Source organism: Anas acuta, chromosome 5, assembly GCF_963932015.1.
Source record: "Anas acuta chromosome 5, bAnaAcu1.1, whole genome shotgun sequence".
NCBI lineage: Eukaryota > Metazoa > Chordata > Aves > Anseriformes > Anatidae > Anas > Anas acuta.
The window spans coordinates 1,831,195-1,847,909 of NC_088983.1; the positions used below are offsets into that span (position 1 = coordinate 1,831,195).

At 47.0% G+C, this 16,715-nt stretch overlaps 1 protein-coding gene across 6 annotated transcripts in view; it reads right to left on the reverse strand.

The window, feature by feature from the left end:
• The window catches only part of MDGA2 (MAM domain containing glycosylphosphatidylinositol anchor 2), a 324,213-nt gene that overhangs the window by 108,613 nt on the left and 198,885 nt on the right, over positions 1-16,715 (reverse strand). For all 6 annotated transcript variants that reach the window (XM_068682207.1, XM_068682208.1, XM_068682210.1 and 3 more), the window contains one exon: positions 6,419-6,712. In XM_068682207.1, the coding sequence (XP_068538308.1) occupies positions 6,419-6,712 (294 nt within the window). The remainder of the gene's footprint in view (positions 1-6,418; positions 6,713-16,715) is intronic.

The following is a 16,715-nucleotide window of genomic DNA, read 5'->3' on the forward strand; positions in this document are numbered from 1 at the left end:
ACAAAGACAGAAGAAAACCTCATTTCTCCTGCAAATACTACATTTTTTGTAGTATTTGCACTAAAGCTCCCAATCTTTCTGTGTTTCCATGAACAGACCTGGAAGAACTCCTGTGCACTGCTGGATTAAAAGGTGCCATCCTCCTGAGACTGTCAGTCTGATTGTTCAGCTCCTTGATGCGATATCCATGACGTGCAGAGCATTCAGACACCCCTTTCTGATTCTTCATGTATTAAATTTACAAATGCAATATTTTCAACTAATCCTGTTCCTCCTCTCATTCTCATTTCTTAAACAAACAAACCCCACAACTTTTTGTTGTTGTGTCCCTCAGACACTGCTAGGAAATTCTTTGTGTATAAGACCATCTTCTACATGAGCAATTGTTCAACAGGAACAACAAGTAATTCATTTTCTTTCCCAATACCATCCATGTTTATGCTCTAAGTTCTGGGGTACTCACTGTTGTTCTGTCCTCTGGAATTTCTAAGAAGAAGAAGATCCATCTCGGGAGGTTCTATATATAGCTTTAATATTAAACAAGGAAAAATTCAACTGATCTCATTTGCATTTACAATTTCCATGTTGCCAGTGTTTGCATATTCATTACCACTCCAGGTCATTGCCTTTGGCCTTGCTAAATGTCAAAAAGCTCCCAGTATTTCACTTTGCTGATCAAGCCATCCATTATTTCCACATACTTTTCCTGCCTTGCTACATTCAGATAAATGACATGCAAAGCCGTAATTGCTGAAGTGTTATGCTGAAATTGTTCTCTATCATCTTTCACTGAGAACTTTCTCGAAGAGTTGTTGACAATTGTTTTATATAAAAGAGTTTTCCATAGGAGAGTTTTCTGGAAATGTTCTAGCCTAAGAATGAAGGACCTGGAAAATTTACTGCTTACTGACTGGTTAAAGGTAAGGACAGTGTTAGCCACATCTGATACATTAAACGTGTATCATGACAGAACAAACAATCTTTAGGCACAGACAGGCAACATGCACCAAAAACCGCAAAACCACACACACACAAAACCAAAACATTAAAAACATCACAGAAAGATGTAAGTAGCAAGGTCCAATTCTGGCCTCGTTTAGCCTGCCCTGTCTCCCATCAGAATCAAACCCGATCTCTGGAGATAGCTACCAGCCAGTGACCTACAAAGAAAGTACTCTAGAAAGTATCAAACCAGTCTAGGAATATCTTGGGTTATGTAAAACTTGCCCTGAATATCAATCAGCTTCTTCTACTCAAACGCACAATCATGAAGTAAGAAAAAAAAAAAAGTATAATTGTGATGTAAATAATATGAATATAAAACATAAGATGTGGATTTCTTTTGTCATTTCAACATGCTTAAACACAGGTGTCAGTGGTTATTCAAAAATAAAGACATTGTCCCCACTCAGTTACTTTTCACCTACAGAAATTCCCTGACAACCCCCTTTTTAATACATTATCATAGCTAAAATTTTATAAGCCAATTTGGAAATCTAGAGGGTTTCCCCCTGGAAGTTTGGCTTGCAGTGCTGATTCTCACTCATGACACAACGTCCTTAACTCATTTACCTCTGCCCAACAATATGAATGAAGGACTTGAATGCAAGAATCTTCCTTAGCAGTGAGCTGCAATCGCGGCCCCTCTCCGGAGCTAAAGCTCGCTGTGAACTTCCCCAGAGCAGAGCAGTTTCCCCAGCCCCATCCCCTTCACTGCCTGCCTCCTGCAGGGTTTTCCCATCCGGCTTCCCAAGGCTGCAAGGCATCCACGGACCCATCTGCACATCTCCTGGCTGGTGACTGACCATCAGCTGCCCTGCCTTTTAAAAAGCTTCTCATGGTTCCCTTCCTAAATCTCCATGTATCTCCACGAGTTTTAAGCTCATTATTTCTAGTTCTATTCGTGATGGAAAATATTTAATTCTTTTTTTTTTTCCATTTAAAAATATTTCATTATTAATATAATACATATTTACATATACATATTTCATCAGGCACATATTTAGACAGTCACAGCTACGGCAAATTTTGAGCTGCAAAATTGCCTGTCTAAAGCATAAGAACAACTTTTCAATCCTCACCTGCAAATAACTTCTACAATCAAAACAAAGAGGACCCAACTCTGAGCTGTCCCTGCTGATGTAAAACCAGAAACACTAATTTATGCCCCACTGATTCACTCCAGATTTGGAATGATGCACCTGAGATCATAATTCAGCCTCATATTTCTTGCTAATTAGCTCTGTTCCATTTCAAATATAATCCCTGAAGGACATTCCCCTTCAGTGTGATTTCATTAGTTGCTCAGAATTTATTACCGAGGAGGAACGACATACATAAACCAGAACCCAAACGGAAAGGAAAATTCAGAGTATCACAATGTGGTCGACTGCTCTGCCAACCAGGTTACCAGGAGATATATTCGATGTTTTAAGAGGCTTTACAAGTACTTGGAGACCAATGCATTTGGAAAACAGTTTATATTATAAACAATATTTTATGTAGCACCGAAGTAAAACTACGGCACATAAAGCGCGAGCCCAAGAAGCAGCAATGTCCACTGTGAAAAATGATTCTGTCCTTCCTGCTATCATCACTTGATAAGGTACACGATGTAAACATTTGATTATATTGTACCTGATGGCATTTTTATTTCCCAAGTGTTTTCTTCCTGCAGTAAAAGCGGTGCATTTAAATTATTACTGGATTGCATCCCGTCTGCCAACAGCAGGCGTTTATTTATTTATTTTATTTATCAAAATTTGCACACAGGGAAATGGTCAGTGCTGCAGGCAAGTGCAGGGCTCCGAGCCCCAGCACTGCCGGTAACTCCTGCTTTCTGCTTGTTCCTTCCTGCCCTTCTCAAACTGAGCCAGGAGCAGCCACACCGAGGAGCACGTGCCTGGAGCATCCCCTCTCCTGTCTCACTCAGGGCATGGGAGCCACCTCCCAGAGACCTTCCAGGGCTCATCGCTGGAAGGCTCCCACCTGGTGAGGCCACCTGAGCAGGCACAAGCTTCAGCAGGATCTGGAGCTCCTCCTGGAGCAGCCTTGCCCATCCCTGAGCATTTTGCAGCAGGCAGCATCCTGCAGCACCAAACGCCACCGCTGCGCTGTTCCCACTCCCTCGTGGGAAGCGGACATCGGAGCCACAACAAAAATCCACTCCCACCCCTCTGGGCTTAGCTCTTCTTGCTCCTGGTGCTGTATTCCATGTTCCTAATGAATCTCTCACAGAAGAGCTAGCAGGGCTCACAACATGTACCAAACAATGAAGATCAAATTCAGCAAACCCCACAGCCTGGGGAGAGTGACAACAGACCTGGGAGAAAACAGCACAGGACAACAGCAGCAATAAGCAAAGGATCCAGGAGTTATTGATCAAATCAGGCACTGCATGTCTTTCATTACTACAGCGTCCTCAGAATCTCATCTCTGCAACCTCTAGGGTAGGAAAATGTTATCTCTATTTTACAGACGGGGAACTTGGACAAGAAAAACATCCCAGACACCTTCCTTAGCACAGGCTCCACTGCTTTCTGTGAATGTTTCACTCTCCAAAGCCATGCAGGGAGCACAGGTGCCTAACAACCGGATCATTACGATTTTCAATTAAATTCCTCATATGAACCTTCTCAATTAGTCCTCAGAATGAGCACCTTTTCTGTATTATACCATTGAACAATTGCTGCAGGATGTGACAAAGATTTTGAAGCACACCAACCACGTCCTGTCCAGCAGACATGGGCTCAGAGAGCTGCGTCGTCCTTTCCTTCTTGCTTCCCACGATGCATTTGCTTTTCCCTATTAGAATTTTTAGAATTTGTTGGCCAACAGGAAACATCAAATTTACCCATGATTTGAGGCCTAACTATGACACGGCAGAGAAAAAAGCCATTTCTCCTAGAAAAATCACAGTCTGGGATGCCAACGTCACCGAGCATGGTGTGGAAGGGAAGGCAGAGGAAGAGAGGGAAACAAAACTGGAGAGAACAGAAGACAGAAAAAACAAAACTTTGCCCATTAAAATTGGTAGGATGAACTAAGAGTGAGTCAAATTAAAAAAAATAATAATAATCTTTATCTTTGTATTTATCCTTAGCAATCTTTCTGAAGTGTGAACTGCCCGGGTGCAGTATTTCTACTGAGAGGTTAGCCCTGTGGAGCAGGGCAGTGACACACCACTCTGGTCAGACAGAAAGTCCTTCTTCCACATCTGAAACTCTCCTTACACCAGCGAGGATGGGCCAGCACGCAGCTACAAAGGTCCACGAACGTATCTGCTCACACACCCACGTACTGTACACAAATTGAAATCAATGAGTTGAGTATAAAGGGAAGTGTTTCATTAAATACCTTTCCCTGTTTCTAACTAATAGAAGCATATAAAAATACTATAAAATTACGGAAAAGGAAGTGATTTTTATGACAATTGAATAAGTAGTATGCTAGTTATGGAAACGATGCCGAAGTCACTGTGAACACACGTACTTTACTCCCACAAGAAATACAATCAAAGCACTGCACAACATCTGCTTTGTCCGTTTGCCTCCAAATTGTCACTCACTGGGATCTGAGCAAAGTATGCAGGAATCTGAACAAGGACAGATTAAAGAAAATTCTCAAGTAAATATCTGTTATGATCCTGTTTATTATAACCATTTTCGATTTGTCTCTCATCTCTTTCAGAATACAGGAACTGTTGCTTCTAATGTAGTGCTAAGAATAAATAAAGCCAGAGCTCCTTCCTCCAGTAAAATTCAGAAAAATAACAGCAACCCAAGCACTGCATCCACCAGATGCTGTTGGAAGTCAGCAAGAGTCGTCCTCTGGGTCCACCAAGGCCTGGCTCAGAGCCTGAAGAGGAGGAGGTGGTGGGAGGTCTACATCCTGGGAAGCAGTCCCCAGGACCCAGACCCAGCCATGCCTTCCTCTAACATGAAATGCACGATTACCTCCTTGCTGAAGAAAATAATAGCATCTGCTTAAAAGCTTTGAAATGGAGCAGGATAAATGATGCAGAGCTTGCTGGATAAATTGAAGAGTTTCTATGACTTTCAAAGACTTGAAATAAAGCCTTCCAGGGCAAGCCACGGGACACATCGCAGCTGTTGTACAGAGCCATGTCAAGAGTGCTTCTGAATGCTTCTGTTCAGTATCCTCCATTGAATTGAGCTTCGGAGGATTTCAGATAAAATAATAATAATAATAATAAAAGCAATGCTGAAAATTACTGAGCTTCTCTTGACTCATAATGCTCCTGAAGACAGAGAGGAGAAAGCCTTGTTCTCTCATACGAGTGGCAAAGGAAGGCAGTGGGGATGGGGCAGATTCACCTCCAGAGCTTTCCCACCAAAGCCCTCACTTTAACACAAATGCCCTCCACATGTGCATTGGTACATGACCTGAATTATTTGAAGGAGCTTTCAGCACCCAGGAACCACGACCAGCCTGAACCAGGATGTTTGCAGCCATGCCGGACTCTGCGCAGATGTACAGAAGAGATGATGTGCTCCGACAAAAAGACAAACTAAACGTGCACCAGTAAGCAGCCCTGATGGAAGCACGGCAGATACCACAACACGTAATCAAGTGCATAAATAATTTGTTATACAACAGACCTTGGAAAAAAAAAAAAACAGATCAGTTGATTATTAGCAATAGCTATGGATATTGCAGTACCCCAGCACCGGAGGCCCCAAACGAGGTCAGTTGTGCTGAGCACAGAGCGCTGTTAAAGCAAATCTGCCATAACATTTGGGCATCTGAAACTGGAGCAAATACAGGCTGCACAGGTCACTTCATAAACAAGTGAAAATAAGTACTGAAAATTCAACAGACAAATGCAAGTAAACGTCTTCTACACAGCAACAAACAACCACTCATTGTTCCCCGTAAGCCATATCAACCCAGGCTTTTCATTTTCCAATGATAAACACGGAGCATTTCCAAATTAATTGATTTCCTCTTAAGTTTTCCCTCCCATTCCTGATGCTGACAGTTCACATTTAGAGTCAGAAGCAGCTCTGCAGACCTGCATGCAGATCAGCTAAGATGGAACAGCTCTTGCTCTTTTTTTCTCCTTGTTTTACGCCCTCAACAAACGAGGTCAGTATCAGATCTGCATTTATAGATGTCCTCCTACCTCATGTGCTTGTTCCTGTGTCAAGAAATATAGAGCTAGGCATTGGGAAAATAATCATGGCCCTACAGTTTTTTAGTATAAATGGGACTTCTATGTCATTTTTACTTCTGTATTTACATTAAAGCCATGAATTCAGGGAGCTGCAGAGCCAAACAACACAGCACCAAAAATGTAACAACCATAAGACTTTCACTGCTGTTTATTTAGGGGACAAATAAATCAACTTCTTTTCCACAGCAAAGCCACACGAAAAGAAAATAAGGGTCTACTCACACTGCACGATGAGCTGTACCAAGGCTTCCCTGGGTTTCACATTAAACCCGTTGTACTGACTGGTCTGGCACCTGTAGGTTCCCGTCATCTCCCTGGACACGTTCACGATCCTCAGGATGCCATCGTAGCTCTCCGTCTGCATCGCCCCGTCCGGCATCACGACCTCCTTGTCGGCTCGGGACCACAGGATGATGGGTTTGGGCTTTCCTGTCACCTGGCACTGCAGCTCGATCGTGTCCCCTTCCCGAGTGACCAGGGGGGACTTTTCTTGAGGAACAGTCAAATTGGGTGGGACTTCAAAGAGAAAAAGAGACAGTTCAACAATTAGCATTACGGAAACATCAGATGGCTTTCTCACTTACACGGTTGTAACCATATATCAAGAAATCATTTATACACCTAGAGCAACGCACATTGATTGCACATATCAGGAGACTGTATAATCCTACTATACTTATGAGGCAAAGTGCTCGGCTGCCTGAAGTAGTTAAAGAAAGATTTAACTGCCCCAGCTCACCACTCACTCCCTGCCTTGTGTGTGCCCCCCGTGCCAAATGCCCTAATGGTGCTCAGCAGACCAGTGGCTGCAACTAACCCTTTATCACCAGGAGTTACGGCTTTCCTCGTTACGGGGATTTGCAACTGAAACTACTTTTTTCTTACAGCCTGGCTTCCGATTTTACCCAGCTCATAACAGCAGAGGAAGAGCTGTGCCAGCTCAGAATTCACAGCCTGAAAGCAAAAGGCAGTTGGCATGTTTCTGTCACAGGAAGCTCGTTAAAGCCGTGTTTTTCCTTGAGATTTGCCTTAACAAATCCGGAAGGAAGATGTGAAGAACTGCATCCCACAGGAGTTAGGTAACCCTGTGAGCACAACACGTGGCGCCACCGTGCTGAAGGCCCCATCCTTCCACCCTCTGCAGCCTCGCAAAAACAAGGCTTCCTAATCACCACCAGCAGCTGATTTATCACTCCCAGCCTTGAACAACCAACCTCTGGCAGCCAGGAGAAGGCCTTGCTCACCACAGGAGAGACCTTGCTGTGCAGGGAGCTCGACCAGAACAGAAATCGCCTGTCACCCCTTGCAAAGCCATCAGGGTTTGCATGCCAGGCATCTCAACGAGTTCCCACCGTTGGTCCCATCAGAGGCGGCTCCTCTGCCGCTGGGCTTTAGGTGATTGCGTTTGATAATTACAAAGCGCTGCAAGCTCCACAGGCCTGATGAGAACAGTTTTGCCACGTCCAATTATCGTTACCATCTCATCATACCTATATTGGTTTTATATCCAATTTCCTCCTCTCTTTTAGCACAACGCAAATCAAAGTGCCGGCTCCGGAGCTGTTCGTGCCCTCCAGATCACACACGCTGCCTTTGGCTCTTTGGATGCTTGGATGGGGGGGAAGAAGATATGAAAAGGCCAGATTTGAACACTGCTTTCTCTCCATTTCCCTTTGTGCCTTCTGAAAGCTGGCTATTCTGTCTGAAAGCTGGCCTTCTGTCCAGAGTCACTGGGAGAGCCGCTTGTTTTAAAACCAGTCCCTTGTAGGAGCATCACCTCCCACACTGTCCTGCCCTCGAGCACCCTGTCTGAACGCCAGGGCTGACAAAATGCAGCCTGCACCAGGACTCCCATCTGCAGGCAGAATAACCACCACCTATTTCCAGGCCTCTAGCAACAGAAACAAAAGACTTGTACCAGTGAGAAGCAGCTCTGCTGGAGAAACACATCTGACAAAGCCACCAGTAATCAGAGTTTATATCAGAGACTTCTATAGGTTTCAGAATGTTGTTTTCAGCTGTTTGAAGGTTTTAAGAACTCTACCTGAATCTGATGGGATGTGCAATATTGGAAATAATTTCTCCTTTACACTCCTGTGGAAAAAAGGTATCATATATATATATATATATATATATATATATATATACACACACATATATATATAAAAGAATAAAAAGACTGCTTAATAAAATATTCCCAAGATTCATTAGAGCGCTGCATCACTTGGAGAGTGACCACCATTTGGATGCCCCTGGTGAGGAGGAGATGCAGAACAAAAGATGGTCAACCCCAGTGAAGGAGGTCTGAAGCCATGAAAGTAGTCTTTGCAGAGGCCTCAGAAAAAAATACAGAGGGAAGAGGATGATGAAGGTGTAGTGGGTTTACGTGGCAAGGCTTTGGTAGCAGGGGGCCATAGGGGTGGTTTCTGTGAGAAAGATCTAGAAGCTGCCCCATGTTTCGGAAGGGCCCCATTGTTTTCCAAATCTGAGCCAATAAGCGATGTTGTTTTGCGCCTCTGTGAGAGCATATTTAAGACAGGGAAAAAACTGCTGCGCCACACAGCAGCCGGGAGAGTCAAGGGAGTGAGAAACAGCCTTGCAGGTGCCAAGGTCAGTGTAGAAGGAGGGGGAGAGGTGCTCCAGGCGCCGGAGCAGAAGTCCCCTGCGGCCTGTGGTGAGGACCATGGTGAAGCAGGATGTCCCCCTGCAGCCCATGGAGTACCACGGTGGAGCAGGGTTTCACGCTGCAGCCCGTGGAGGAGACCACGGTGGAGCAGGTGGCCCTGCACCGACGGAGGCTGCCGCCTGTGGAAGACCCCTGCCGGAGCAGATTCCGGGCCGGACCTGTAGCCCGTGGAGAGGAGCCCACGCAGGAGCAGGTGATCTGGCAGGAGCTGCTGCCCGTAGGGGAGCCAGGTTGGAGCAGTTTGCTCCTGAGGGATGGACCCTGTGGTACGGACCCATATCTGGGGCAGTTCTGGAAGAGCTGCTGCCTGTGGGAAGCCCACGCCGGATCAGTTCGTCAAGGACTGCATCCCGTGGGTGGGACCCCACAGCACAGGGGACGAGAGTGACCGAGAAGGAGCGGCAGAGAAGAAGTGCTGTAGACTGACCATAACCCCCATTCCCCCGTTCCCCTGCGCCGCTCGGGGGGAGGAGGTGGAAGAGGGTGGATGGGGGGGGAGGCGCTTTTGGTTTCTTTCCTTTGTTTCTCACTTCTCTAGCTTGTTAGTAATGAGCAATAAATCTTACTATCTGTCTTCTTATGCTGAGTCTGGTTTGCCCGTTACACTAATTATTGCGTGATTTTCTTGTCCTTATCTCAATCCTTGAGCCCCTTTCACATATTTTCTCCCCATTCCTCTTTGAGGAGGGGGAGTGAGAGAGCGGCTGTGGTGGAGCTCGGCTGCCCACTCGAGCGGAACCACGACAGAAGGCAGTGAGGGACAGGACAGAAACAACAGGTCCTGGAGCTTTCGGAATCATTCTTGGCAGCAGGAACTTTGACCATCCTGCAGACTCTCCCATGCCAGCTGCCAGAAGAGGAGGCGCAGCATGAAGTGCCCAGATATACAGCTCTCACGCTGGGCTCCACGTGGTGCAGACATAGTCTATGCCCCAGTGGGGATGGCAGAGGTGTGGGAGCTGCCAACATGCATGGTACTGGGCATCAAGGAGGCGATGTGAGTGAATACACGGCCATGGGGCTCTCGCCTACTCCGCAAAAGGCTCCTGGGCATGGGCCCTGCAGAAGGGCTGGAGCTGCTTGGCTGTGCCAGCCTGGGCTCACCCAGTGATGAGCACAGCCAGTGCTCAGAGAGGTGCTGTGGTTCTCTGAGCTGTTCTGACTGGGTTTCTCCACCAGCCTGCCCTTCCCTCACCTTTATTTCTACATCCTACGCTTCTGCGCTGAGGTGCACAGTGTCTGTGCTGGGCCTGCGTCGGCTGTGTGCCTGTGGGGGGACGCCTCCGCCTTCCCTCCTGAGAGCAAGCACACCAAATAGATGCCGAAAGGCCACTTTCTGAAGCAATTGAAGCACAGGCTACTCTGGGAAAAAGTCACTGTTCTGGGAAGGAAAGTGCAGTTTAAAGAGGTCTGAAAGCACACTGTGTACTGCCTCCCTGCAGGACGCAAGGAGCCGCCTTCTGAACTTCTTTCCCAGCTCGCCTGGCTTGCGGCTTCTCAATTCTGCTCAAATACCCATCCTCATGTCTGGGCCACCCCTAAAACATTTACTTTGCTCCTGGGGAGCAGACCTTCTCCCTGCTGTGAATGTGCTGTGAGCAAAGCTCATCCCAGCAGTATGGATGCTGCAGGCCCCTTCCTTGGCTCCCTGCCCCTTCAGGCCCTTCCAGGCCCATTTCTGGATGCGTCACGCTGGCAGCATGTTCCAGACTGCCACGAGAACAGCAGGTCTGCAACACAAAATCCTACTCTGTCAGCCTCAAACCACACACCTGAGCATGGGCTCTAACTTCTCACCTCAGGTGCCAGACCAGAAACAGGGGATACAAAGAGCTTGAGGAGCCGTTTCCCAGATATTTACAATGTTCTGGTTTAAAGACTCTTTCACTAAGCTTGTCACAGGGACCTGGGGCAGAAAGATAGCCAGGTTTAAGGTGTCCATGAGGTGGACCTAGAAAGGAAGGAGGGCAGAGGTGTGTCAGTGTGATTGGGGGCTCCTGGAGACTTGCTTCCCTCGCAGCCGCACTGCGTAGGTGTAGAAAGGCAACAGCCTTGAGCTCTGGGTGCAGAGCCCTGCTGAATGCAGGACACAGACTGACAGGTAGAGGCGGGTGAAATTCAGAAGTTTGGATGCTCAGAGCAAACTATGACTTACGTAAGGAAGACACCAGGAAGGTGGTCACACACAGCTGCTGGCTTCTGAGAGGGAGGAGAGTGAGTGGCAGGACATGGGTCTTTGGGGTGGGGGGGAACATGATGCATGCAAAAAAAGTCCTGTGCAACAGTGAGCAGGTCATTCACCCTCTCCAACTCAGTTTCCTTGCTGGAGAGCAGAAGACTACTGCAAAAACTGCCCACAGCAAAAATAAACACCACAGACTGTGAGGTTTTGCAGGCAGGCTGTATCAGTACCCTAATAGAAAGATACCTCAAAAACCTGACTCTTCCTGGGGCATTTTGCAACACAACCAGCATCTGTCATGCTATAAGCCAGCCAACAGATGATTATGGGTTACTGTATTTGTTAACAGTCTTGTTACTGGAAGCAGAGGAGAGAGGAGAAGCAAGGCCACCTATTAAAACAAATCATCGCAGGGGCAGTGCCGTAAATCAGAAGCCTGGCCGCAGCTTTCACATATGGCACTTGCCTGGCAGTGCCCAGGACAGCGAGCTCCCACGGGGGTGCTCCCCTGCCACATGGCACTGCTGTGGCCCCAGGTCCCCCCCCCTGCTCACACCGATCCCCTGCTGCCTCATCAGGAGGAAACACAGCATCAACCCTGCGCTCAGGAAGTGGGTTTGGTAGGCTTTCCCTTTTTATACCCGTCTATTTATTTCCACAAACTTGCAGGTACTTAATTATGCCTGAGGTCTTTATTCCGCTGTCAAATTTGGCTTAAATTATCTACAGGGTCAAAAAATAATGGGGGGTGCCGGGCTGAGCACCTGCCGCCTGACAGGCGCTGGCAGCCCGACCACGCACGACTGCTTCCCACAAGCGATAAAGCCTAAAAATAATAATAATAAAAAAAAAGTCATAAAAAGAAACTCACATCAATGCAATGCCACAGAGAAAGAAGGAAGAAATAAAAATAAAAAAGATGGCGAGAGCTAGAGACCAGAGGAGAAAATAATCACGTCCAGTGTTGCTTCCCTGCATGGCCCAGGAGTGGCGAGGTGCCAGGAGCTGCAGGAGCAAGGGGTGGCAGAAGGGTGCAGGGGATGGGTGTGCAAACAAGGGTGCAGGAGCCAGCAGAGGTGGCACCAAGGGGCCAGGACTGCCTCTGGCTGTGGCAAACCCCACTCCCGGCAGGTGCTGCTGTGGCACAAGCCAGCAGGGACTCAGCCCTGGGCTGAGGCATCAGCACGTCTCCTGCAGCACCAGCCAGAGTCTGCCGCAAATAAAGGTCAATTCTGTTCCTGCCTGTGCGGAATAATAAATTGGCTCTGCCCGATATCTGAAACAACAAACATCACCTTATTCATGCAGCAAGTGGCTTAAAAATAAGTTAATGCTCTTAGCGCTTAAACCTGTTTCCTAAAGCAGAGGGTTATCACTTGAGAAACAAAAGCGTTGGTTACTCTGAAGTGCCACTGGGTTTAAAACACGTACTGGGATCCTTTGGAACCGGCAGAGGCACACACATCAGAGAGCTACTGCTGATCTATGTCCCCTCCTGGCCTTTAAATAAAATGCTCTCAGACAACCTTTGCCTCTGAAAGTCGCTGACTCACCAAAGGTCAGATGGCAGAAGTATCGCTGTATTCTTGTCCTTTTTTTTTTTTTTTTTCTCATTTTTTTTTTAATTTTAACTGCTCCCCAGGCAGACATGGCTGTCTGTAACGAGGGATCGGAAAGCAGTCTGACCTCCCATGGTGGTACTAATGCAATTTTGTAGGATCCTTGATGCAGCAGTCACCATCTGTGGGAGCCCAGGGACAGGACCAAAATAGCTTGCTCAAAGAAAAGGCCAAAACGTATGCACTTAATATATTTACTCACTTTGTATTCTAGGCGGATAAAATCTAGGTGTACTCTAATCTAAATCACTGACATCCTGATGAGCCCAGTTGCTGTCCCTATTTTAAACCTTCGGATAGCTTAATTAGCTGCCCTGTGACTGCAGCAACAAAGAAGGGAAGGAAGAAGCCAGAACTTGCTTACAAGAAACCGTGTGAAGGTACAGAAGACAACATGAGACGGTCAAGAGGGCCTTGGATGATGACCCAAGGCAGACTTTGGGAAGGACAGGCTGTCACTGAGCACCTCACTGGGGTTACAGTGGGTGCAGGTGATGCAGGGGTTACCCTCATTTTTGTTGTTCCTTGGGTGCCTCAGGAAGGAGAAGGGAAACCCTGAAGTGATGACTCCAACCTAAGCAGTGATGGGAATGTGGTGGCTCCTTGTGCTTGTGGGGGTTGTGGGCTAGAGTGATCGGGCTGCGTAAAATGGGCTAATAACCAGTAATTACACGATAAAGCAAAGCAAAGGAGGGTTTGAGCTGCATATCAAGAAATAATCTGTACTGGAGATTACGCAGAGATAATTTCCCAGAAGTATTGGAAGTCACATTGGTCAAGTCATTTAAAACCAGCCTGGATAACCAATATTGAAGAATCTACACTGGCTAGAAGCTAAAGGTGAAGTTATTTGCATATCCTTCTCTAATATTTATGAATCTGAAGGTCTGAATCTCTAATATTAACCATCCTCTGCAAGACACATGCATTGCAGTCCCTGCCCGTGATTCACACTCCTTGAGTGACGGAGGGGTTTTGCAGGTGGGTAGGAAGGACAGCCTGAGCTACAGGACACCCACCTGCACACAGGCTGTATTTGAGCAGGACCATTTAGCCTTTGCAGGGCAGCAAGTGACAGCAATTCAGATTCTCAGGACAGCTCTGTGGACAGAATAAAAGTGCTCAGCCTGCCCCGACACATATTTCTTTTAAAAGAAGTGTTTGGAAAGCCAGGAAGCAAGTGCTGAGAGGCTCTCCAGCGGTGAGCAAAGGGGAAGAGGACCTACTGGTTACTCATGTGGAAGGCAAACCATGAAGAAATCATGCCTTGATTTCACAGTTGCTTTCTCTTCTCTTTGTTTTGGTTGCCTGTGCCCATGCAAGGGAGAAGAGAAAGCAGCACAGCCCACACCTTCTTGGGCACAAGCCGCTTCCAACTGCAAGCGAAGACTTGAGCAGCCACCATGGATTTCATGGTGGAGTTGCACAGAAGATCTATTTAGACAGTAAAATAATTCCAGAATCAATACTCAGCTCGGCACATCTCTAGCACCTTAAAGCACCACCTCAGCCTGCAGTCAGATTCTGAAGAGGCTCTCTAAACCTAGAACATACCCAGCCAGCAGCAAATTAGCCAGAATTAGCTCTCAGTGATCTCGTGGGAGTCGTGCTGAGGAGCTCCGTGAGCATCAGGCAAAGCTGACCTCCGTAGAGGAGCAAGGAGACTGCCACACACGGCCACCACGAAGGATGTCTACTTACAGAAACCGAGCTGGAGCGAGTCCACGGTGGATGGGCACATCCCACAGAAATCAGGTGTCCCAGGGGAGCTGGGATCTGGCACCGTGAGGCTTGGAAACGCTGCTGGCAAGGCAGGCAGCCCGCGGGAGCACGCAGCCGAGGAGCTTGGCTGGCTGTGCTGCAAGCTGTGCTCCGGGAAGGGACCGCGGCTCCCAGGGATGAAATTAAAGAGAAAAATCTCTGCACATTAAGTACTAAAATAGAACGATGAAAGAAAAGCTTTTTAACAAAATCCGGCGTTTATCTGTCCCTTCTGTTCACCTATTCCCTTCAAAGATAAACTCCGAAGATAATGGCCCACAAAAATAATCAATTTGCTGCAATAATGCCAGGTCTGCCTGTTTGCTGGTAGTACCCCAGAAATGTCTCAGGGCTGCCCGTGAACGATCACTCTGGACAGTGCTTAAGGTTTACAAATATCTTAATTGGACCACTAATTATCTCACAGAAAGCATTTTTCATTATGCAAAGAGGCTGCACTTTGATTTTAATAAACATTTAGCACTAAAATGAAGGTCTTTTATGTATCATCAGAGGAGGAGCAAGATGACCAGAGGACACACACTTCACTAGGGCCACATGTTCTAATACATCAGCCTGGACACTTAATTAATCATTATTTAATAGCTGATTAGTTTACCAGGGAAGCCCCAGTCACCACGCTGCAGGGCAGATGCACGGCCTCATGTACAGCAGTTCTTCAGGAATTACTCTGCCTATCTGGGAGCACTTATGCAAAACAAAATCAGTCCCTCGGCACAAGTACCCGGGGTGGTACACACTCTGCACATCTTCACGTTCACCCAGGGACGAAGAATTGGGATGACAGATTTACCACGTCGAATATCTAATCGTCCCCACGCTGGGTAGGGTTGGAACAGCAGAAAGAATTCTCTTAGGAAGAGAAAGGTCACCGCTACCTGCTGCCTAAAAGCATCAGCCATTTCCTCCATCCAGCCCTTCTAACAGCAGTGCTGAGCAGCGGAGCCTTGAATAAAGTAAAATAACCCCCCTGAAAGAACAACTCACTTCACTGCACAATGCTGCCTCCAGGGGGATGATGAGAAGAGAATAAGCCAGAAGTGACAGATGTTACATCTCTTACTGTACTGATACTGAATTTAGGGGGATGAAGACAGAGTACGAGCCCACGCTGAACACAGCACACCGTACGTGACCTAAAGCCTTCTTTTTCCTTCTTTGAATATGATATTTAAGGCAGAGAAAAAGATCACATACAAAGACTGACATGCTCTTCTGATCCACCTGTTTTTTGGTTACCACGAGACCATTTTGTGTGTTTTTTTTTGTTGTTTTTGTTGCTGTACTAACAGCCCTGAGATTCCCATGACACGCACACACACAAGAGCCGTTCTGCCTCTCAGTAGCATTTGCCCTGGGTTGGTTTTATGGATGACAGGGCTTTTACAGGGAAAGATACAACATTTGAGTCTTCATTTCCACTATTCAGTGACCTACTTTACAGAGATGCAGTCGGGAGGCTGCTAGGGGATTACTTCAGGTCCACTTATACGAGGCACTCATACGCCTTTCCTGCTGAAAGTACAAAATATCAGAGGGGAAAACCTGCTAAAAGAAGGGTAACACCAAGCATACCAAGAGTTTGACAGCTCCCTTGAATGGCCAAACGTCCCTTGCCAACCTGCTGGAGGTGGAGGGGACCCAGCTGCCTCCCTCCTTTCCTTGCTCAGGGGGTGACACAGCCTCCCCTGCCCGACTTCGTGGCTCCAGGAGGAACTCGTGGATGTCAGGAAGAGAGGGCTCTTTGTGAGACTAGAAAGCAGACACACAGCACAACACTCAGAACATCCATGCAAGTTCTGGCATTTGGAAAATGTGTTTGTGCTTAGGCCTTATGTTCATAATTACCACAGCAGTAACGATTCCTGATGAATCAGTAATGACCTTCAAAGGCACACTGAAACTATTTCAGCTTCCACTTAATCAGGTAATGAAGTCACACGGATAGGCAGAATATCTTTTAAGATGCTAAACAAGGCAAATTCCAAATGCTATTTTTCCCCCCTTTCTGATTCTCTCGAGTGTTACAGGACAGCGAGTGTAAGAGCTGCCAAAATCCATCACTGCCTACGGAAACTTTGAAGGGCTTACAGGTACCGTCACCTAACGGATGTTTCCAATAAATCCCATCAATTTCCCCCAAGAATCCCCAGCAAGCGCAGATAACACAGCGGTTCCTTTCTGCCAGATGGGGAATGCAGCAGCAGTTTGCATGCACTCGCTGTCCATCAGGCAAACTCAGCACCTACC